Source organism: Agelaius phoeniceus, chromosome 5 (genome assembly GCF_051311805.1).
Source record: "Agelaius phoeniceus isolate bAgePho1 chromosome 5, bAgePho1.hap1, whole genome shotgun sequence".
Lineage (NCBI taxonomy): Eukaryota > Metazoa > Chordata > Aves > Passeriformes > Icteridae > Agelaius > Agelaius phoeniceus.
The window spans coordinates 4,751,432-4,775,504 of NC_135269.1; the positions used below are offsets into that span (position 1 = coordinate 4,751,432).

The following is a 24,073-nucleotide window of genomic DNA, read 5'->3' on the forward strand; positions in this document are numbered from 1 at the left end:
ACAGCTGCTGGGGCTGCCTTGTTTGTTATTTTCCTGAGGAAAGGCAGAAAAGCAGCAGAGATATCAGCACAGATACAGCACTGTCCTGCATTGGTCTCTTCTGGAAAGGCTCTTTCCTTAGGCTGGCAAATGCCAGGGACAGGCAGGAGTGCTGAGATAAGTGTCTATTTGATCTTTTTTCCCCCATTCACCCTGGGTTTTTCACTGCTTTATGTTCACAAAACGCCAAGGCAGCTAATCAGTGCTCTGTGACCCCTGTTAATTGGGCTGTGTGAGAGAAAGGCAGCACTGGCAGGAGAAATCACACATACCTGTTACTTTGAACTGTCCTGTCATATTCTGTCTCCTGGCTTGCAGGAGCTCCAAGCACCCTTCTGTGAGCCAGGGCTGCTCTGTTTTCATCACCATCCCCAGGATCAGCAGGAGGGGCCACAAGTGTTTCGTGCTGTGGCCCTGCCTCTACCACCTCAAAGCACAGGGAGGCAACAAAAAGGCATATTGTTGTTTCTCCTTCCATGTGAGAAGCTGAAAGTAATTTTAGGTGAAGGAAACACGACCTGAAGGCACTGATGGCCCTTCTTCCACCTATGCCCAGCTGCTCCTCACTGCCCTTATCTGCCTTGCTGGTTTTTCCCTCACCCTCCCCACCACCACAATAGAGGAAGGAGTGAGCAGATGCCCAGCATCCATCTCCCCTTCCCAAGAGACCAGCAGCCTACATGGCCAAGTGAGCCAGGCAAGGAAAGTGATTGGTGTGAAGATGTGAAACATTGGAGGGAAAAGGGGTTGGATTTGCCAAGCCTGGTGGTGGATTATGCAGTTCTTGGAGGATGAGGAAGACACATATTGCTAACTAGATGCATGCTGGGTGCAGGGGCCTGCATATGTTTTTTAGGTAGGAGCAAGGGCTGCTTCAGTGGTTTTGTTGCTTGATTAGGGAAAGGAAGAAATAGGAATATGGTATCAATGAAACCAGAGCAGCCAGAAACACCCCAAACAACACTTGAAGGTATGTGGTACTACAGGAAGAGAAAATCCTGGGGGGAAAGGGGTTAAGCAGGAGGATACAAACACTGCCCAGACAGATTCAGGGAATATTAGTAGGACTAAAATAAAATTTGTCTTTCAATTCTAGCTCAACCCCTCCTTTCAACTCAGTAAGTCTCTGCACAGTCTCCACCAGGGGATGACTTGTGCTCTCACTACCTGCAGGGTTTTGGACAGAGAAGCAGGATCTCCACCCCCCACTACTGATGCTGCAATTTGAGTGAAAACCAATAATGACAAATCAATGAGTTGGATAAGTGGATTAAAACAGAGGGGAAAGAATTCTGCAGAAAGACCCTGAAACATCACTATGTTGAGCAAACTGTATTGCTATATATATTTGTGAAAACATGAATTAATTAATGCAGCATTAGATGAACAGAAAGGATTATTTACCTTGAATGCGTAGAAAGAACAGACAATTAGAGACAGTTTTAAAAACTGTCTTGTCCCTTAACTACATCTGCATAAATACAATAAATTAAGAGTGATAATGCTACTTTCCATGGGCATTGCTGTTTTTGACTCAGGGTGACCATGTTCACACCAAATGTGTGTTTAAACACACCTGCCCAGCTTTGCTGACACACTAACCCCACAGATACTCTGTACTTCACAGTTTATTCAATTTTACCTTTAGGGCACTACCCTGAAACCATTAGTCAAAGGGTGCAGGAACAAATCAGTTGCATTCAATGTGATATACAGCCCATGAAAGCAGCAAGGGTAGCTTTAAACTGCAAGAGGAAAACAGCTCTGTAATCAGTCACTGACATGCATTTTCAACCACCATGTTGAAACTTGCACTACAGCTCCAGCACGGAGGAAGGCTTGAAAATACAGACCTCAGTTCCTTGAGATATGGCTGAAATTGTAAATACTGCATCTAGAAATATACAGGAACTTTCAGAAAACTCCTGCTGAGAAGGTTGGTCAGACTCCTGCCTCGCTAAATGGGAAAAAAGCTCCAATGTCTGTTGAGAAGTAAGAGATTTCTGCTTCTTTGGTGGGGGTAGCACTGAACAGTTCAGCAACCAAAGAGCAGACAAGCTGCGTGTCCCCAGAAAGGTCAGCTACTCTTTTCCTGCCTTGAGGAACCTGTTGAACCATGTGAGCCCAAGAAAGAGGCAATATCAGTTATGAAAGCTTTCCCCAGCAAGGCAAGCACAGCAGGCACTACAACAGGGTGGTTCCAGTTCTGATGCCATCACATTTTAATCCGAGGTGCAAAAGACCAAGGGAAGAAGTTGCCTCACACCATCAACCATGATAAATTAAAAACAGAACTGAAAATGCCTATCACACCTAAAAAGCTTTGCTGTCAAGCTGTGATTCTACAAGAACACACAAGGGAGATGTCTATGTGCAGGCCATCTCCTGCCATGTGATGACATTGATCTTGGCTGGGGAAGGCCAGGGAAAACAGCTTTCATTAAGCAATGAATTCACTGGCATGCTGGTGAATAGGCTTGGAGAGCTGAGCAGAGCTGGAGCCCAACACTTCCCTGTCCAACAAGATCTATCACCACAGCTAGATCATAATACATATTCCAGGAATATGAATTTTTCCCTCAGAGCATGTTCAGAACAAGAGACAAGAATCTCCCAAGACTCTGAGGTACAGAGAGCTCTGTCATGTTCAGAATCAGAAAGTGAGTGACAGAGACCAGTGGCCAAGGCAGAACGGCAGGAGGCAAAAGAGAGGTCCTGAGCCTCAGAGCCAGCAGAGGCTGTGTGCTAAAGGCACAAATAAACACTGGTACCAAAGGATGGGAAGATAAAGGCAAAGAGATGTTTTCATGATAGGTTCTGATGTCAATGGTACTGGTGCACAAGAAGAGGTGCAGAGTAAGACTGAAGGAACAATGCTTCAATGTGGGGCACAGCTGGTCCCCTGGTGAAGCTCAAGATCACCAAGAGAAGATTAAACCATGCTGATGCCAAACTGGAGATTTTACAGGCACATCAACAGGCTGGATGACACCAACAGAGTTAACATTATCAGTAAATTATGCCACTTTTTGAATGCAATACAAAGCCAAAGAACCTGGGTTCTCCAGAGAGCTGTACAGTAAATCCAAGACAGTAGCTCCTAGGGTCGGTTTTAGAGCTCAAAAAGCAATTCCTGGGCCTGAACACAAAACCACCTGACCTGGACATTTCTGCAAATAACTTAGCAAAGGCAAGATACCTTTCTCCCTAATAGGTAGATTGGAAGCCAGATTTTTGTCAGCCTTGTAAAGAAAGTCAAAGGCAGGAGGGTCCCCTGGCAGCTGAATTCAGTGAAATGCTGATTCTGAAAGGCTCTGGCCAGCAGGTGAACATCCTCCAGTCCCCAAGTGGATGGATACCTCCCAGCACCCCTCAGGAATTCGGAGTGCTGCATTCTTTTCCCATTTCTTCCCCAAGGCTTATCAGACGCTGAGGATGGGAATGGCTCACAGGCATAAGGATCACACAGCCAGGACAGCTTGAAGCCCCGGGGCTTCTGCATTGCTGGTGTGTCAAGTACCTTCGGCTTTGAATAACAAAGGGCAATCTCTTGAAGGATCCAAACAAAAAGAGCCAGTGTCAGAACTATTAACTAACCCGAAAACTAGTTACATGTTGTTTGATAGGGGGGAAAAAAGGGAGCAAGAGAGATCTGAGTGCTCAAAAAGGAATGAACAAGTTCCTTTGGGGAAGATGACTGGGGGGATTTGGGTAACACTGCTGGGGGGTGATACACTGTCAAGATGCAGGCTGCTGGCTACTGCCTTGGGTTCTGCTGAGGGACACCTGGGCTCCTGCACGATGGGGACACAGCCAGCACATACTGCTCCGAGCTGGAAAAGTGCAGGGAGGGATGCTGATGGCCACACAGACAAATGAAGGCTGAGAACAGCTGCTGCACTCCCTGCTCTTGCCACACGCTGCTTCATGTGCATGTTTTTGACTTTTAAAGCATGGATTTTTTTGTTCCTTGTTTAGTGTCCTATTCTGTGTGACCTCAGCAACCAGCCACACAAGGCGTGCCCCAACAAGAAGCTACTCTGGACATGATGAAATGAAGCCACAGTACTCTCAATCTCAGGAGGGATGAACACAGTCTTCTGGATGGTCCAGAATAAACAAATGTATCTACAGCCCAGATTTCACCTTGTGATTGAACAGCAAGGGTTTTGGTTTTTCTGCAATGACAATTCACTTCTCTCATCAATATCCTTCACCTGCATCTAGCCAGGCTTCAATATGTACTTGCCAATTTTAATCCACATGCTTCTTTCTTTCTACTGCTGTTATTTGATTCTTTTCGAGAAGCTCCTTGGGGGCTGGAGCTGATTAACTTACAAAAGACCCAAATACATCTCCTATATTCTGAAGGAGCAAATAGGAATGGGGCTTACATGCTCCACATTGAGACTGGAAGAGGATCATTACTTACTATTCATTCCTGGATCCTTGAAGAACAAGTGAAGCCAGCTTAATGCTGCATTGTTCATTCCTAGTGCCCATCAACAGAAAGCATGCTCCCAATTCATTGCCACAAGGAAAGACAACAGCATTGCTGTGCCATAAGCACTTGTGATTGTTTGGGGGCTGCAGAGAGGACCTTAGGGTATTACAGTGATGATGAGCACTGTGGGGAAGAAGCTGGAGTTATTGTCTTCATGATGATGATGGGGAAATAGGACACATGCCTGTATTACAGCACAAATCCATATGAAACAAGCCCTTCTGTGCCTTACTGCTCATAGAAAAATACACTTAATGTCAGAGAAAAGAGTCCCCTGTGAGGCACAAAATCTAGCATGGGGCTGCCTTGAAGCAAATAAGCTTAGCAAATTCATTTCTTAGAACCAGCCCCACACATTATAACTTTCTGGAGACCATGGATAAACCCAAGTTTACAGATAAATAGGTCCTAAAGAAGTCCCTTTCGGGATTTGTTTCAGTACAGGTCTTTCATCTTCTTTTCTCCAAAGTTTACACCACTACATTGGCTGAGGCAGAAAGAAACTGAGGAAGGCTGGAAGGTAAAATGGGAGAAAAAGTAAAAGCAAAGGTGACTTAGAACAGAGACTGACATGACACACCACATCATCACAGTGGCCTAGCAGCTGGCCAGCAGCTATTCCAGCTGTTCATCAAGCCCACTGAGGCTAAAAGGCCCCAAAAAAATTACTTCAGATCTTCTCCAATATTCACCCTTAGACTAAACATTGTTTTCTGAACTTGGATGAGGTGCTGGGAAGTGGCCTGCAAAACCAACTGTGCTGGAGCAAAAATCCTGCACCTTGCAAGCCAAGAGTGAGGGCAAAGGTTTCACATCACAGGAACTTCACACCCCCATCTGTCTCTCTACCCAATCCTTTGCCTTCTTCCTTGAAAGGAGAAGATATTTTCACTTGCCTTCTCAGTTTCTTTTTTCATCTTTGCTTTCTTGCTCCTCTCCAGAGTACTTGGTTTGCAACATCAAGAAGTTATAAATACAGCTGTCCCTTTCATATTTCATGCTCTGACATGGGCACGATGACATCACTGCAATCTCCAAGACCCTTTGCTGACTGTTCCCTGTTCCTCCTTTGAAGTTTAGCCACCTATTCCTCCCTGTCAATGTTTTGCATAACTCCCTCTCCCCAGCAATCCAATCTGTTTGTCTCTCATCCATCTGCCCTGACAATAACAGCACAGCTTTTCCTCTTTTTCTTTCACTGTTTTCAGTCCTTATTCTCCACCACTATCCATGAAATAGCACTTCCAGAACATGCTACCAACTTTTCTTCAAATTCTTCTTTAAAGATTCATTTTATCCATCTGAGAATCAAAGACATTTACTTAGCTTTAGTTATATTTCAACTCTATAATTTTATTCCACTGTGCTTCTCATTAATCTCTGAATGACCGTGTTATTTTACTGCTGTAATCTCATCCTTCCTTTGCCAACACCTGCCAGCTGCTTCATTTTCACTTTTTACCCTTTAAAAGGCTCACCTTGCATGGCTTGGCTATTACTATAATAAATATTAAAATTAGATTCAAGATGAGCAATGCAGCCACTTCATCTCCCTTGCCCCCTTCACGGTATCTCCTGTGCTGAGGATACCAGGCTGATTCCAGAGGCCATCCACCAATATCCATGATGTATGCAAGGCAGCACTTGTTAAAAGTCAGACTGTAAATAATGCTGATCTTGTTGATATTCACTTGGCATTCATGAATATGACTCTGAGTTAGTGAGGTGCTCTGTGGCCAGGCATGGAAGTAGTTGTTAAAATCAAGGTCACTGGTGCAAGAGCCAGCTGCTAAAACTCCTTCCAAAGGTGGTGGGCACCAGGTCTGCTGTGACTGAGCTTAGGCTGGCTGCCCCAGAGGTTATGGCATGGACTGAAGTGGTGAATTCATTCAGCTCAGTCTCAGTACCCTGGCTTAGCTCTCTCCACAGCCTAGCTCACACAGTATCCATGAGACTGAAATCTCAGCTCTGCTTTGCCATTCCTATTGACCTGCCACCTTATCCCCCAGACCAGACTGACAAACAGCAGTTCTGGGAGGACACGGTTCATGCAGGCACATGCACGAGGGTGATTTCAAGATGCTAAGCTCTCTTTTACCAAAGCACATGGTCCACACAGAATAAAGGACAAGGCTGGACAAAAGTGACAAAGCAGAAGGAAGAAGCAAAATATCCACAGCTATTAAACACTGTCCTCAGAAACAGGTATTGCTCCTCAGTAGGTTAGAAGATTTCAGATTATCTCTCTCTTTCTGATGAAAGCTCAAACATACAAATATTACAGAACAAGTGTTAGAAAATACACAGAACAGACACAGTGTCCTTGATTGGCAACACAGCAAGTAGGAAATACAGCTCTCAGATGCCATACTGGGAGTGTTTCTCAATGCCACCACTAAGAATACCACAGAAATAATTTAAACAATTGTGAGGAAGGGAGGAGGAGTTAAGGAATATCCTCTTATTATCCCTATTAGAACAAATCCGGTGCAAACTACAAGCCAAAGACTCCAAGGATCGTTTAGGGATCCCAAAAGAGCTTAAAGTGGGTGCAAAACCAACGATCCCCTTGGGGGAAAAAAATATTCCAATGCATTTGGGAAGAAATAACAAGAAAAAAACAATTGAGATTCCTAAGGAAGCAAATCCTCTCTGGTGGCACAGAAGCCAAAAAGAGTTTTCAGTTACACTGATGAACCATCCCCCTGAGGTGTAAAAAAAGAAAATAATCTCATGGGGCCTAGGGGAAAAAAAAAAGGCAAGAGATATTTTTCTTCCTCCTCACATTCTGGCCTTTGTGCATGTTGAAAAAATAAAACATAAGAAAAAGCAGCAAAGATGTTTTTTGAGACAAAGTAGCAGCATACAAAATGCCTCCCAATAAGAAACACGATAAAGTTACTGAAACTTTTTATGCCATCGCATTAGAAAAACAGCAAAAGTGCAATAACGGAACATTGAAGAATGAGTTTCACCCAAAGAAAAGCTGAACAGCAGGAGCTTTTCTGGAATATTTTAGTTGAGTGTACACATCCATGTCACACCATCACTTCTTACTTAAAAACAGCTGCAGAAGGCTCCTGCTGCGGCCGCTGCCGTTAGCTGAAGCTCTGATCTTCCTGTCTTCATACAAGTCATCAAGCCACATTTCCTGCTGGAATTAAAGTGGCAGCCCCTAGGGACTATGCAGCTACCCAATTTATATCACAGAGAATCTGAAGCAAGCACCAGGATTTTTTTCAAACTGCCTAATTTTTTTTTTTTTTTTTTTTTTTTTTTTTTTTTTTTTTTTTTGCAACCCCCTTATTCTAATAAGAGTTTTTCTGGGCATTTGCCTTTTGAAGCAATTAAAAGAAAACATAGACATTTTAAGACCTGTGCAAAAGAGCTGGGAGCAAGAAAAACCTGTGGGCAATCTCAGTGGCATCAAACCAAAGCATGCCTTGGATACCTATTGCACCCATAGTAGTTACATACAGATGGTATATGGACACTATGAGGGGGATTTATAAAACAACAAAAGCTGCAGATCATGACACACAAGTATTTTGGCTCAGAGTAAAAATAGAGAAACAGGGAAACTGTCCTGGCCAAGTGCTCAAACTACCTGGTGCCAGGCAAGGGCAGCTACAGGATCATTGCTAAAGATGCTGCAGAAATGCAGGCAACTGGTTTTTGTTCTGTACTTCTACAGTACTAAACACAGCAAGAACCAGGTCAATGGAGTGCCCCTAACAGCTATGAAGGGTTATGATAAATAAGACTTTGGAGAAGATCATGTAGCATCCCATTAAGTAGTCTCTGTAGTTAAACACAGATATCCATAACTCAAAGAAAGTCTTATGTTACCAGACAATGCTCCTTAGACATCAAGCAGGGTAAAAAGCAGTCTCTCTTGTATGTGATTCTTTTTTTATAAAAAAAAAAGTCTGTCATAAATAATATCAAAATCAAGGCAAAGTTGCTCTACTTCAAAACCAAGGATCATAGCAGCCTACAAAAGTAATAATCTCTTTTTTTTTTTTTCAAAGAATGGAAAGCAAGTCAAACTACAGCATGTTAAATTGAGCATTAGAAGGGCTCTCAGCCACTTCCAAAATTACTTGAGAGCACATTATAATTAGCAAAGGTATGTGACAGTTTTATACCCCTCTATGATGCATGATTAAAGCCAGGCAGCCCAGTCCTGCGCACCGTCAAAACAGATGTGACAAGAGCTGCAAGCTGCTCCCAGACAGACTGTGAGAAAGCATAGGCAGATAACATTTTGGCCATCAAAGATGTAAGACCCGACACAGAACTAATTAAACCTCAAAACCCCTCAGAGAGGTAGGAAAAGTGAGGTTTTATGAAGCATCCCAAGCTTGAGCTGCAGTGCCCCAGCCCAAGAGCAGGCATGAGAACAAACTCCTGCCTTTCTCTCTGAGGTGCAACAAGGAACAGAAATTTACAGCCTTGACAGGAACAGCTCACAGCCTCAGCACGAGCATGCAGGGCACAAATGACTGGAGAGATGCTGCAGAAACACCAGCAGGATGATCTGTGACACTGCTGATTTTTCCCACCCAAGACTGATACCTCTTATCTGTCTGCAGCAGAGAAGAATGGAGTCCTGGGCCACTGTGAAAAGCCAAGTCTAAACCCCACACAAATCCTGCCTCTCACACTTGCATGGCTTTGTCTACTGAGCACTCAAAATATCAATTAGAGGCTCAGCTTCCTACCACTAACTGAGGAAAAACAAGGTACAGGAGGGAAGCTGTGCACCAGCCAAGGCCTGTGCCTCTTGAACTGGGGTTAGAGGGGAAAAAAGGTGTTGCAAGGAAACAAGCAAGGAACATGGAGAATTTAAAGTGTGAAACAGAGTGGCAAGTTTGCTTCTGAGAAGTGTATCCAAACCATCACTTTTATTCTTACTTATCTTCAGATTTTCATATTTAGACTACATCTTAATGCTTCTTCCTTCATGACATCCCTCTGCATTCAGCATCTTTCCCTCTTGTTTCCAGGTAGCCTCCCCCATTGCTTCCTCTGAAGTGTTTCAGAGCTCACCTCTTCTCTTTAACATCCCAGCAGTTTCAGGCAGTTTTCCTGATATATCCCTTAAGCCATTCCCACCACACTGCTCCTGTTGTGTCCTCTTCCCTGTCTCCTCTGCAGAAATTTCTTTCCTCATTATCCCCATGCCCACAAGGTAACCCCCTTCTACAGGAGGCTGCAGAAATGGTGCAGCTGGTTTCTCCTTCAGGCAACTCAGGCCATCCCCAGCATGACTGACAGGGTGACAGACAGACAGACAACTTGCCAGTGTCCAACTACTCACCCATGATTCATCCCTGAATTTTCTTAGTTAAAAGAGTTGCAAATGGGGAGGCAATTACACAGTGCAATCACTCAGTGGACACTCTTAGATCTGGAGAGTTTTGGAGAACCTCACAAAATTCTTTAATTTCATCAAAGACAAATCTTCCACTGCTGCTACAAGGGTAAGCTGGTTCAGGTGGGCAAAACACTTAAGCCTCTACTTTCTGATGGCTTTGGTAAGAAGAAATAAACTTGCTACATGTTTACAAGCAGGTCATATATTGCTGTGTGGCTATTTTGATGAAGAAGATACACATGACTGCAGACCCTTTACAATCAATCATTTGGAGATAGTAAAAGCAGTGCAAAAAATAAAAAAGGTGCCTAATTCAGCTCCTGGTACCCACTGATGCTGAATATCTATGCAGCAATGAAAGAGAATTTAATTAAGTGGCACATGCATATATAAATCATCTATATAAATTTTGTTGAACATAATCAGTTAATTAGAACTAGAGCTTCCAATGCAAGCACCTATGGTTCTGCCTATGCACCGGCCTGAGCCTCTCCACAACAGGGGGATCTTAGGGAGCAGGACTGCTTCCAAGCAACTGCATGTGTTGCCAAGCTGTCTTTGTCCCCACAATTATGCTTTGCTATTAACATGATTCACAAGAGAACAAATAAAACACACTGCAACAAGCCTTTGCTATCACTGGAAGCACATTTTGCTGTGCCAGTGGCAGTCCTCTAAAGAATGATGCTCTGCAGATGTCTCCATTTGGGAGGCTGCTTTAGTGGACACTGACTAAGTGTCTCTGGATGTCAAAACCTCAAGAGAGCATGTCAAACCACTTTCCAACATCCTGCAGCTGAAGCGATTCCAATACTTTTATTTCTAAGAAAATAATCATTGCTGTCCTTATGTAAAGCAAATGGGATCTTTCATGCAAGTGAGGTGTGTGCAGAGCAGCAAGTTTTATGCTATGCAGTACATACAAATATGCTGAAAACATATGTGATGACTTAATATCACTAATTTGACCAAACAGAGCGCAGAGCATAACAGCAGATGTGAATGTTCACTGTGAGTGCCACAGCAGAGCATCAAACATTCCCTTTTGCACGGCATCTGAACAAAGGGGTTTGCTTAACGGCTCTGTACAATTAAAAGCCGCCAACTCAACCCAAGAGAACCCGAATTCCCTTTCACTCTGTGAAGCATCTGGCCTGATTGCTGGTGGCTGCTGAGCACTGCCATGTCATCACTCCGAAGCCGTGAAACATCCCGCCACAGCGTTAATTAGCTCCCCTTGCAAAGTGCTTAAGCCATAGAGAGAGGTTACTCACGTGATGTCTCTGCGCTGATAGCAACCTTGAAGAAGGCAAGCGATCAGGTCGCTGATAAACTCCACATCATCCCCGTGAAGAGCAGCTTCCAGTTCCTAATGAGCAGAAAGGAGAGAAAAAAAATAAATCCAACCATTAAGCTAATTCCTTAAAATTTCCTGCTAGCTCATCTGGACCAAAAAGACCCAAGCAGCCTCACGTATGTGTACAGAGCAGAGCACACATGGGGTAAAACTGACCTTCCTCATCATTAAAAACACTGCTTCTACTACCTCTTCACTGCAAGAGTTTATGGGAAGACCTTGAAAGGTTTTTACTGAAAGTCATTCTCCAGCCAGAAGACTAATGCTTTTGTCTGGGTGCAGAAAAATAGGGTTCAGTGGGGTTGAGATACACTACAGCCTAATAAGAAAGGCATGATTTCTCTCATGTTCACCTGATGGACAGGAATCAACAGTTTCATTCTTCTGCTTTCCCTCCACTCACTGAGGCTGGTGAGCTCAATTTAAAAGACGTGCTCAGAAAGCAGGGCACTAAAAGCCACTTACAACCCAGAAGTAGCAGTTTCAGATGGATTGCCAGAAATGGCTGAAAGCTAGCAAGCAAATGCCTCAAAGAAAAGCAGGCATTTTGATTATTTAACTTATTTCTTATTCAGCTCCTTTTTTTTCCCCAACTCCAGTAAGAGAGAAAGGATGGAGGGATGTCAGACTTGGTGAACCAAAATCTCAATCCTCGATGGAGAATAGCATGGGTTATTCTTGCACAGCAGAGTTCACAAAGACATGATGCAGAAATCCATCCACAAAAATGATAAACTCCTGAAATTTAGTTATTATGAATTTTGCACATATTGTAAGAAATATCTTTTTTTCAGCTAGCAGTTTCAAGCTTTGTTTTCCAAATATCATTTAGTTAAATAAAGTTTTATTTGTATGCCAGAAAATTATTCGCATTAAGAAAAATCCACTTTCTCTGAGACTTATCATCACTAGCATACAGCATTTAACAAGATTTAATATGGATAAACAATATAGGCAGAAGAAGCTATTCTTTTTGGGTTTCAGAGTAAATAATGGATTGAATACAAATTCCTACTTGAATGTTACTCAACAGACTGTTACACAAATAGCTAAGCTAATGGCTACAGAATAAAGGTTAATGGCCAGAGAATAAAGGATAAACGTTTTGGCACTTACCCAATAAAGAAGAGAAAGTGCTTTTTTTATTAGACCGCAGTAACTGCAGTAATAAAATTATCGATAACAGATTGCAGCTTAAACGCCGCTTGTAGTTTTTTATTGGAAATATATTAATGGCATATTTTCATTACCAACACTGCTCTTATTTACCTCTTGTGCAACATGCAAAGTGCTTCGGGAGTGGAAGCCTGACACCTGCCCTGTGAGGAATGCACTAAACACATCTATTACATGTGGGAACTGGAGGTAAGGAAAGGGCAGCAAGCAGCCAAAGCCTGACACAGTGTCCCTGCCACAGAGATAGGGAAAGGACCAGGAATCTCTGTTCCCTGCCTCTAGATGAGCACCCTGCTTAATGACAAGTTAACACAAAATCTGCAGTTGCTGCTTGCCATGCCTTGGACAGAGTGATAGTATTGTTGTATAAATAGTAATCATGTTATATAAACAGTAATTACAGAGTGAATTCACTGACAATCATGGAATGTCCCGAGCTGGAAGGGACCCACAAGGACTGAGTCCTGCTCCTGGCCCTGGCCCTGATAAGTGGCTGGTATTTTAGAAGTGTTGACTTACTTTATTTGCAAAATATTTTAGTGGACATATGCCTTCTATAAATATCCCTGGAGGAGAGGGGAGCAGGGACGACCTAAAGCGCATGATATGCTAAACCATCCCAGGTGTGTTACCACATTACCACAATAAACCTGCAGCTTGTGAAAAATGACATGTCAGAACCCAGAATGATGGGCAGGGGGAAAGTGAGTCTCCAGGATGCCTCCCTGCATTCAGCCTCTCCCTCACCCACATACACTTGTTCATTAAAGCTGTCAGTCAGCAGTCTGCCCCTGCTAGGATGTGACAGCCTTTTGTATGAGGAATATTTAAACTGCTTCCCGTGAGCCTTTTCAGCCTGCTGTTTGACTAACACTCCTTCAGCAGTGGCCACAAATGCCCCAGATAGCCCCTATCTGCAGCCATTGTTTTCCAGGCCGAGGGTGACCTTTACATTTTTGGAGTTGGCAGGTCACCCCAGGAGCAGGGGGGCATTGCTGGGGCACTGGGCAAGATGCCATCTCCTGGGCAGGGACTAAAACACCTGGATGGGCTGTTCCCCCTCTCTCTCCCTACCATAAGGGTGCTCCTGGTCCTCAACTCTATGGCAGGTGTAGCACAAGTTTTGGGGACCCAGACCCAGATGGATCTCACAGCCTGGGCATGCAGACCAATTTGGGGCTGGGTGCAGAGTCCCAGTGCCATGCTGGGTTAAGGGGCTCTGGAACAAGCCAAGATTCATCAGCACACACAGCATGGGGCCAGTGAAAGCCCATCCCTGGCAGGTGTGAGGTTTTCAGTGCTTCTGTACAAAGACACCTGCCCCATGCTCCCCAATGCCATGGGCGCTTCCTTGAAGCCCATCCTGATCTTCTGCTCCCTGCCAACAGTAACACTCAGTGCCAGAATATGGTAAAGGCACAGTCCAAGTATTACTGTGATTATTTGTCTTGGAAAAAGGTTACTGACATTGTCCTGTAATGTTTCTGTCTACATTTCAACTATTGTTGCTTGTGACAGAAGGGTAGGAGCAGTGAGAGGAACCTGATGAATGAACACAGGGATTGAGCAATGAACCCAGAGCTGGGTCCATCAGCCCTCTTTATCTGAATGCCATGATTTTCTATCCCACTGGATTCTCCAGCTTCCAGTCCCAAAACACCCAAATTCTAGACTCTTCCCACACACTCAGAGTGCTGTGGGAAGGACAGACACACTAGGAAGATGTGATGCAAATCTTAACATCTTAGGAACACAAACAAAGAGTTAGTATCCCTTCAGGATTTCACCTAATGCTTCAACCCACATTTAGCAGGAGGATTTTTCCAGCCTTCTCCCTCCAACAAGGGACAGCCAGCAAAGCAGCACACTGCCCAAGCAGCACGTCTAAACAGAGGGAGATGAATTGATGCCAGGAGAAAGAAGCCACTAAAACCCCCCTGGTCCTAAGGGCAAACCCTGCCTCGGTCACCCATCCCCACACTCCTCCAGCCTGGCCAGGACGAGCAGCTCAGCTTCCTCCCCGCCACCATCCTCCCCACGCCTCCAATCCTTTTGTTTTTCCTCTTTTCTCTTTGAGCACTGAGCTGTGAGCACAGAAATCTGAACCTTGCCAAAACGCTTTGGGGACAGCACAGAAAGGAAACAGAAGAGGCAGCAAATCAGCAGAGGAAAAGGGGGGGACACACATCTCCTCCTCCTCTAGCTGGAGAGAGCAACAGACAGGAGAAAAGCAGGATTCTCCCCCTCTCCAGCTGGCGTCACACCTCATTAGGGAAAAGCCTGTTTAACGTCTTTCCCTCCCCCCAGCCCGGTACTAAATCCCCCCTGAGTCAGGCAAGGACTGTTGGGAAGAGGCAATTGCCAGAGCAAGGCTGGGAGCAAGGGTGACCACCTCTCCCAGGAGGAGCACTGGCCCAAAGCAGGGCCGGGAGGGTAGGCAAGAGGCACCATCCTGTCCATCCCCACTCCCTGGGAGAGGGCAGGGAACCCCACAGCCAGCACTGGGGCAGGGATGGTTAAACCCACCAGCTGGGGGCCTGAAACAATCACTGCTTTGGATGCCTTCTTGATATCTGCCCGGATTTTTGAGTCAACCTTCCCGATGAAAGTAAACAAATGAGTTCCCAACAGCAATGCCACTGTCACCAAGCTGGCATGGGGTGACCACGGGGCTGCTGCACACGCTTTTTTTTTGAGCTGTGGAAAGCAGCCAGCCAGCCTCCAGCTCCTGCTCCAGCAAGCTGACTGTGCAAAGGGCAGCTCACAAAGCCTGGGGACTTTGTTTCAGAAGAGAGACTCCTCCAAACCTGCAAGAGCCCAGTGTGAGCAGGCTGGGTGCTGAGGAACAGGACTACAGTTTAGAGGTTTCTTCTGTGCTGGAGCTGAATCATCTATAACTGAATGTGATGGACATAACGAGTTTAAGCACAGCTAAGCCTTGTCCAAGTTAGCCATCAGTTTAAAAACCCCAATCCCTTCAGCTCTATTTCCATACAGCTGCTGTTATCAGCTTTCCATTGCAATGCTCCAAAGTGACTCAACAGGCTTTAGGAGATCACCAAAAGCCACCAGCAGGACGTGCTGAGCTAGCCCCAGCCCATGCTCTGAAATTTCAGTGCTGTCACTGAGTCAAGTCAGGATGTTCTTTTCTCCTCACAGATAATTAATGACAACAGGATCTGGGCAAAAGTTTGGCAAACTCATGCCACAGGGTAGTGGGATTGGGCAGGAAGATGGAAAGTCAAGTGCAGGCCTGAAATTCTTCCAAGAAGCACCATTTATCCCTCTGGTGTGAAGTCAGTGTGCTCAGCCCCCAGCACCTTCTCAGAATGCCTGAGGGAATCAAGCCCCCACCCAGCAGCTGCCTGCAGCCCAGTGCTGTGTTCTCCCTGCCTGGGATCCCTGCCATCATATGGAAATAGTTTCCAAAATATGAAGCCTACTGAGAGTGCTCTGCACGACATGGCAGGAGGACACTGCAGGGCATTAGGGGTGTTCCTATGGCCAGGGTACCCTACAGGGGCAAACAGCAGTGGGTTTAGCTGGCTGCCATAAATTCAGAAAGAAGTTATAGCTCCTGGTCCTGGTGGAGTCTCCCAGACATGCCATCTTCAGTGGCTGTTGGAAACACTATGTGATATCCAAGTCTGCAGCTGAATGCAGCTCTCCCACCTTCCCCAGAGTCCTGCAGGAGCCTGCATGCTGCCCCCTCCCTCTATGATCCTCCAGGGCTTTAGGGTTTCCTAAGCTAAAAGGATCCCCAATCTCCTCACTCTGCCTTTCCACAGCAAGGAAAATGGGTGCAGAATGCTCTCCCTGTGCTCCTGGCAGTGGGTTGAAGTCAGCAGCTGCCTCAAGCAAACACCATCCTCTTCACCTCACCCTCAGGATCACAAGCTCAGAGGGAGCCAAGCTGGCCTTCTACAGTAGGTTTGGGGTGTGAGGTGAAGGGGTTAATGACACTCATTACCACAGTGGTCCCAGCTCCTCTCTGAGCCTCTGTTCTGGTGTCTGTGAGGTCAAGGGATGAAGAGCAAATACCTGAGGGAGGAAAGAAGCCATCCTGTCAGAAGGGAGCTATCATTTGGGGAGGGGGACAAAGAAAGAGCAGGAAAGGTATTGCCTTTCCCCGTTTCTTCAGGTTCCCCCTCAATGTCTGCCAGTGCCTTCTGAAATGTATACCTTCCTCGACTTTCTGAGAGCAGACTTTGAAGGCTATTTCAAACATGTTGTAAAATAGGAGCATAATGTTACTCCAGGGCTAGGCAGAGGTGTGAGATGACAGCTTTGTATGAGGGAGATTGGCTATAAACAGAAAGCCAGGGAGAATTTGTCACATTGCCTCCACGTTATGGCTGTTTGCAAAGTACAAATCCCACATGCTCCCCGCTGGTGCCAGCAGCACAGGGGTAATGTCATCCTCTCCTCCAGCAGCTCCCTCCAGCTATGAAAGGGGATGCAACAGACACTGAATTCTGCTCAGCTCAGCCTAAGCAGGTTTGCAAATGCAAACTCTTTGCCACACCAGTGGACATTTTGGTCAGGCTAGAATTTTCCAGACTTGGTTTATAGGCAAACTTACATCATGCCTTCCTTTACCCCCCTCTATCAGGATTAAAACTCTGAGACCATCACTCTCTATGTACCACCTATCCCACTTGCCAGAGCAGTTGGAGTTCTCCATCCACACTAAGCTGCTGCCTGATCTCTCCCTTGGGACAGGACCCTCCCCTATTTGCACAGCATGCTGCTCTGCTCCTTGCTCTCCAAGTGGAATTTTTCACTGCTGTGTAATACAAACACAAACAAGCAGCTCATGAGCAGCTCACTCACGTTGTGTGGCTAAACTGGACTGAAAAGAGATTTCAGACTGATCAATCCAGTCTCCCTCATGCCCCATAGCCATCTACCAGTGCTAATAATGCTTTCTTCTCCTCCTAGCTCATCTTGCCTGCAGTGCAAGTGATTTGAGAACTACATTTGTTATGAATGTATGCACTGTCATCACTTTAAAGATGTAAAACTGCTACTCATTCCATTTCTTGCCCCTGGCAAAGAAGCTTTTCAGATGGACAGGGTGCATCTGAAGTAACAAGTGATTAGTTTCTGTTTAGCAGTTGGATATTAGTACTTTATGCCTGTAAAGCAGTTGCCATCCCAGAGCATCAAAGCATTTCAAGACCATTCAGCAAAGCCTTGTGTCACCTGTGAAGAAAGGGGAGGCACACACCCACATGCAGAGCAATTTTGCAGACAGCCCCACTGACACAAGCCCCAGCATCCACACATGATATGCTTCACTCAGTGGTGGGGCTAAGAGAGAAGCCATAAGGCTTGACACTTGATGCCACTGCAATCATCTCTCTTTTTCTGCAGTTTTACGAGCAGCCAAAGCCTTTGGAGATCATGCTATTTCCCTCCAAAGGATAATTTCTCCCTTTCAAAATAATCCCCTCTTCCTTCAGTGCAGATAATGTATGCCATTTACCATAAGCCAGTTATGCTGGCTGAGGGGCAAGCACTGGCCGCTGAGCTGGCTTCACAGCAAATTTCAGGCTCAGCAGAACCTGCAGCCTTGGGTTTGCAGACCTCTTGCAGACCCTGTGGAAGAATTCCAAGAGGCCTGTGAAGGGCAAATAAGAAAAGCAAGCCTATCACCAGTCTGCCTAAATTTCTAACCAGAGATCTATGCCTTTATGGGAAAAGTATTGGCACTGTGGTCTTAAAAACCAAACAAACCAAAACACTGCTCTCCTCCCCCCCCATCCCAAAATGACTGACTACTATTGCCCAAGCCACAAGTTCTTCTCCTCCAGCTGAAAATAGCCTCCAAACACAACAGTGTGAGGGGAAACACAGTCTGTTTGAATTGCATCCTGTTTGCCTCACCCTCAGACAGAAAGGTATCATTTCTTATTGCCTAGAAAAGCCCTCTCCCAGTAGCTGTGCTTGGATGGAGTATCAAAATTATTCAGATCAGTAAACTACTCGCAGACTGGACTGGTTTAGGATTCTGTTTTTGTTTTTCTCCCCTGGAAAGATGGGGTGAGAAAAGTGGTGAGCAGGCACCTAGAGATGGGCACCATTCTGAAACTAACCCAAAATACTGTATAGATTATACATAACTAAGCTCTTGAAGTCCCAGGTCAGCAGTACCTTGCTGGTAAAAACCAACCTAAACAACCCCAAACTCTTTCTCTCCACTTATGCTGGATTTAACATTCCCATTTATGGGGTAAGCACTACCAGCAGTTAAAGACTAAACATTTTAGCAAGTGTTTTACACAGCACTTTAGGTGATCACAGTCCTGTTGGTGGGGAACTGCACCAGCTCTACCTGTTTGGATGCTGTTTCTGGAAACAACAGCAGCGGGTTAGCGATGGTCCCTCCCCAGACAATTCAGCTGCACGATAAATAAAGAACAGCTGATCCTGCCGTGTCACCATCTCCTGCGGTAAGAGGCTTCCTGGGTACCTAGTGGGAGTTCTGCTAAGCTTTTAAGCCCATTGGCAACGTGGGGAACAGTCTGTAGCTCCAAAGCCAAGAGGCTCGAAGTAATAATCCGATTTCAAAGCTCCTCCTCCTCTCCAGCCAAAGGCAGCAAGGGAGGATGAGATCAGACTGTAGATGCTCTTCATTTTAGGTCTGGCCATTGCACTCATCTGCTCAGCATGAGCACCGGGAAGGGGAAGGATGAGTGCCAAAATCTGGAATGGATTGCTTGGCTAAAGTTTGTGCAAAGATTTCAAAACTTACTGGGAAAATAATTTTTAAAGGGAATTTTCACTGCTTTTAATCCAGCTGGACTGGTTTATCTAAGCAACATCCACTTTTGTAGTTCCTGCACTGGCCAAAACTCTCAGGGTATTTACTCCCTGCCATTATGAGGCACCAGGGCATTCAAGCTATGCAGCTGGTTTGCAAAACTCCCCACAAAACTTCTCCTGTACAGCAACCTATGCTGCTCCTCTGGCATTTACATTGCTCCCCCCTCCAGGATGTTATTAGCTGCCAGGTGATATGCAAGCCATGAAACAACTTATCTCCATGAGCCTGGAGATAAACAGAAAGTCCAGATCATCCTTTAAGGAGTCAGGTGATTTCCCCACATCCCTTCTGCCCCTCAAACAAAAACAACAACAGAGGAAGACAGGTCCTTGCCCACCACTGTCTGAAAAAGCAGGGTCAAACAGTAAAACACATTCAGGTAGAAACAGGCTGTAAATTCTTGCTTTTTCCCTTTATTCTGATCTCCACAGCCAGCCATTCTTCTGCCTCTCCTTGGATGCTGTGCAGAGTGCAGCCCACAGCACACACACCATTAACAAACCCTGCCTGGGGTTCAGTGGGGAGGGTGGCCTGGAAGTGCTGCCAGCACTGAAAACTCTTCCTTGCTCTGGGTGGGACAAAAGGAAAGCCACTGAGAGAGAGAGAGAGCCAGCAGCCACACACAGGTGCCCCACGTGTTTCTGCCACTGCCAAGGTAGGTGAGTTCCACCTTTCCAAGTTCCAGCACCATTTTTTTCTCCTATTAATTTAGCAAAGAAGGATTTGAAAAAGCATGAGATAGCTGCCTACTGCTATCAACCCTGATGAAGCAGCCAGGCAGCTACTCAGATGTGTGAGCTGCCTCTTTGCAACAGGTTTAGTCTCAAGCCTAAGAATAAATTTTAAAAACATGTGGCATAACAGTTGCTAGAACTGTTAAAGAGCTAATGGGTCTTTTACATACTCTTAGATCTGTGTCTGCTCTCCTCTGGATTGCCAAAAGTATCATCTTGTTTATCTATCAGACTTTCTGAACTTATTCCATGCTCATGCAGTCCAGACATACTTCAATACAAAAATTAATGGCTTTTATACTTCTTTTAAAAATCATTACAACAAAGCCAGATGCTACCACCTTAATGAGATGTATATGCACTAAGGGATAAGCTTGAAATAGGAAATGGTGTTTCCAGGCAGTTGAATATTGCAATGCGAGTCACACAGAGCTGGCTTCCTAAGGCATGTCACTGCAGGATCTAATGTCAAAATAAATACAAGAACTTCTCTCTCCAATTCACACCCTATCTTCAGCCCTGTCCAAAAAGATCTGTATTTCATTGGATGTGTGGGAAAGACCACCCTGCCATAGCTTTTAGAGCTTGGTTGGACTCAGAGCCTCTACCCCAGTGACTGCTGCCTATTACACCTTCCCCATCCAGAGCTTGCTCGAACATCCTGTGGAACACGAGGTGCTGCCCTAATGAAAGCCCAACCAGGACTCAACAGGGCTGCCTGTGACAAGGCAACTGCTCTTGGGGCTAGGAGCAGCCAGGAGCCCCATGGGAATTCCCATTCCCTTCCCCAGAGCTGGGGAAAGACAGAGGGGAGAAGGAGGTGCTCAAGAAAACCAAGCAAAAAGCTGGCAGCCCCCAGGTTTTGAGTCGGAGCAAAGTGCAAAAACTCAGGAGCTGCTTCTTGCAACACACTGTAAGCAACCCAACATTCTCCCCATGGCCTGAGGTGACCATGAACCACCATCCACTTCACTCCCATCTGGAAGGAGCTTGGCTCACACGTGTGTTTGCCAAGGGAAACAGCACAGAGCCCTTTGCGTGCTTAGGAGCCGTGCTCTGCGTTTAACTCCACACATCTGGCAGGGCTGCTCCATAAAAAAGGTGATGGAGTGCTTGTGGCTCTCCTTCCAGAGCATGGGATAAAAATCTTCTTCAACACACACGCCATGAAGGAATTCTTCTCCAGCTTCATTTAAAGCTGTCTTTATAGCCAATAAATTTGCAGATTGCTACAAACACTTGGCTATTTACACATAATAGTTCTATCTGCCAGAAATGGCAAATAATTATTATTATGTTCATAAATGTTAATGCTAACTACACTCTTAAAACACATATTATAAAAAGACTCGTAATTTGAGAGAAGGGTAGCAAACTATTGCCCAGACATAGAGGAAACCAGCTCTATTGTTATAATACTTATTCTACAGACATTAATTGGAGTACCTTTTTCTTCTAAATTTTCCTGACATCCAGAATATGAAACAAAGGGGGAAAAAAACCCAGACTTGTTTCATTATACTTAAAGACAAACAAAAAACTGACCCAAAAGTCTGTTGCATCTCATAAACTGTAATAGCCAGCTTTGTTTCTGCAATTCAGTGCAGAACTGATGACATTGGATTACACAAAAATCTGCACAAAACACTTTGGTTGGATGAAATAGCTGATCTGCCTGAAGTGGGGGGAAAAGGCTCCCAATAACAGATAATTATATAACCAGCTTGTAAAAGTGTTATTAGCAGGGCATGGGATCAGGAAAGGCCTGGCTTTTATTCTCACTTCATGCATTCACAGTGATGAGAGCTAAATCTCTGTCCGTCTCTCCCTCCTCCCCCACCCAAATGTTAGATAATTTTTAGCCAACCCTGTAGAACACTTGCAATCTTTGAGTAAAAGCAAGGCTGAGGTTAATGTACTGCTACTCCTCTAACATTCAGATGCTGTGTTCCACCTTGATAACAGAAGAGAAAACTGGAAAAAAATCTCCCCTGCTGTTCAGATAAGGTAGCTTGAGGACTCAGGGGTAAACTCCAAAGTTCAACATTTTAGTTTGAAAGGACATTTCCAGTCATTGGCTACTGGAATTCAGATCTTGAGATCCTGACTAAGTGATAAAATGCAATAAAAAGAGAGAGTTTTGACAAAAGGTCTCTCTTTCAAGGAAGGAATGGGAACATTAGACATTCTATACATTAAAATACATAGCAGAGCAAAAACCCTTGCATGGACCTTGTTCTCAGTTATCCACAGCTGGGTGTCTCTGGAAATCTTTGCTCAGGAGTAAATTTTGCTCCTCCTTTCTCAGGAAGAACAGAGTCAAATCCAACCAGGAGAAAAATTAAACTGGTGGCAACGAACCTTGAAGGTCTGACAGTGACCTGCAGCACCAAGGTCTCTGAAGCTGCTTTCATTTGCCAGAACATAAATTAGATTCCTCACTAGGTATGGCACAGGGGTTAATGGGAGCTTTATAAAGCCTTCTTTGAACATACAGATTATCCCTTTCAAAAAACTGGTTTAAAGTACAGTACTGTGAGCCAGGAAACCCATTCCCAGCTCTGCCAGGCTGGATGACTTCAGGCAACCCACTTGACTATTCTCTGCTCTTTCTCAATGTGCACAGCAGAGACAAATACCTAAATCTCCCATGAGGCTGAATACAGCTTAACTCTTCACAGACCCCTCCAAGCAGATGATGTTCAGCCATTCCATACAAGCAGGGTTGCTCAAACTTCTCCAAACAGAAGGTCTCACAGATACCAGAAAAGGACACCTGCACTGGGCACCTCATATAGGCAAGAATCCTGAGTCACAACATTACCAACTACATTTTTTTTTTTCAGCAGTGAAGGAAATGTCTTATCCTATCCAGCATTACTGTTCAAAGGAGGTGCTCAAAAGGAGCAAAACTGAGAAATTAGGGAAAGTTCAAGTTTAGGAAAAGCCATGCTGCTGCCTGGACAACTCAACAAACAGCTTTCCTCCTCAGGGTCTGATTTCACTGCAAGAATGTTAAAAACAACTTCAAAAGACAACAAAATAAATTCAATTAAAAGAATAATGAAGCATTTCAAAAGTACAATACAAAAAAAAAATACCAAAAGTGTGAGATGACACAGAGCATTCAGTGCTGGGAGCAAGGATCACGACTTTCCTTCCTAACAAATTCATCCTAGGCATCTCCACTGTGAAAAGCAGTACTGGCTTGGAGTCTCCTTTCAGAAGGTGCCTGCCATCCCTCCCAAACTGTCATAGTTACATCCTCCTCATATTTTAGTGTCCCTGTAGTAGCCCCCTTCAAACTTTTACATAAAATTCATACAAAACATTTGAGCATTAAAAAATCCCATGATTTCCAAAGCTCCTTAAGAGAGGGCGTGGAGAGCCTTACTGGTGCTCTGCACTGCAACATTTCAGACTCACATCTTCCCAGACTGAGCACAGCTCTTTTCTGCACACCCCTGCCCTCAGATCAATGCATTCACATGCTGCTGCTGTTTAAAAAACCTTCTTGCCCATGAGTTCAGGTGACTCTGACCTGGTCACTCCCAGGGAACTCAGTCCCACTGTGTTGATGTCTGGCAACATTTCCTCTGACTCAGCCTTGCTAATATAATATTGCTTCAGTAAGAGGAACTCCAAAGACTGTTTCCCAAGTCATTCCCTTCTAGCATGCAGAAATCTCAGGAAGTCGTTTGAACTCAATAACCTCCACACCATTTCCACACAGTCGAAATAGAACAAGAAAAAGCAAACAAACAAAAAAATCACATCCTCCTCTGCAGCCTACAAAATTTACTCATTCCAGGGTTTCTTTCACAGAAGACAGTTAAGCAACCACAACAAAGTAACGTCACTTCCTTTTCCTCCAAAATAAATTTTAGTGTTGAAAAAGTTCACCTATTCATTTACTGTGAGCAGCCTCAGTCAACACAGGAGCACATCCACGGCCAGGAGTCAAGGAATAGCAATCAGCACTATCTTAGTATTGATTTCCAGCTGGGGTCCAAAGTTAGGAATTTCCTTCCCCCCTCTTCCCCAGCAGTCCATC

General features: G+C 44.9%; 1 protein-coding gene across 1 annotated transcript in view; it reads right to left on the reverse strand.

The window, feature by feature from the left end:
- The window catches only part of CECR2 (CECR2 histone acetyl-lysine reader), a 115,872-nt gene that overhangs the window by 32,610 nt on the left and 59,189 nt on the right, over nucleotides 1–24,073 (reverse strand). Inside the window, exon 6 of the mRNA XM_054631851.2 lies at nucleotides 11,198–11,292. Coding sequence (XP_054487826.2) covers nucleotides 11,198–11,292 — 95 coding nt within the window. The remainder of the gene's footprint in view (nucleotides 1–11,197; nucleotides 11,293–24,073) is intronic.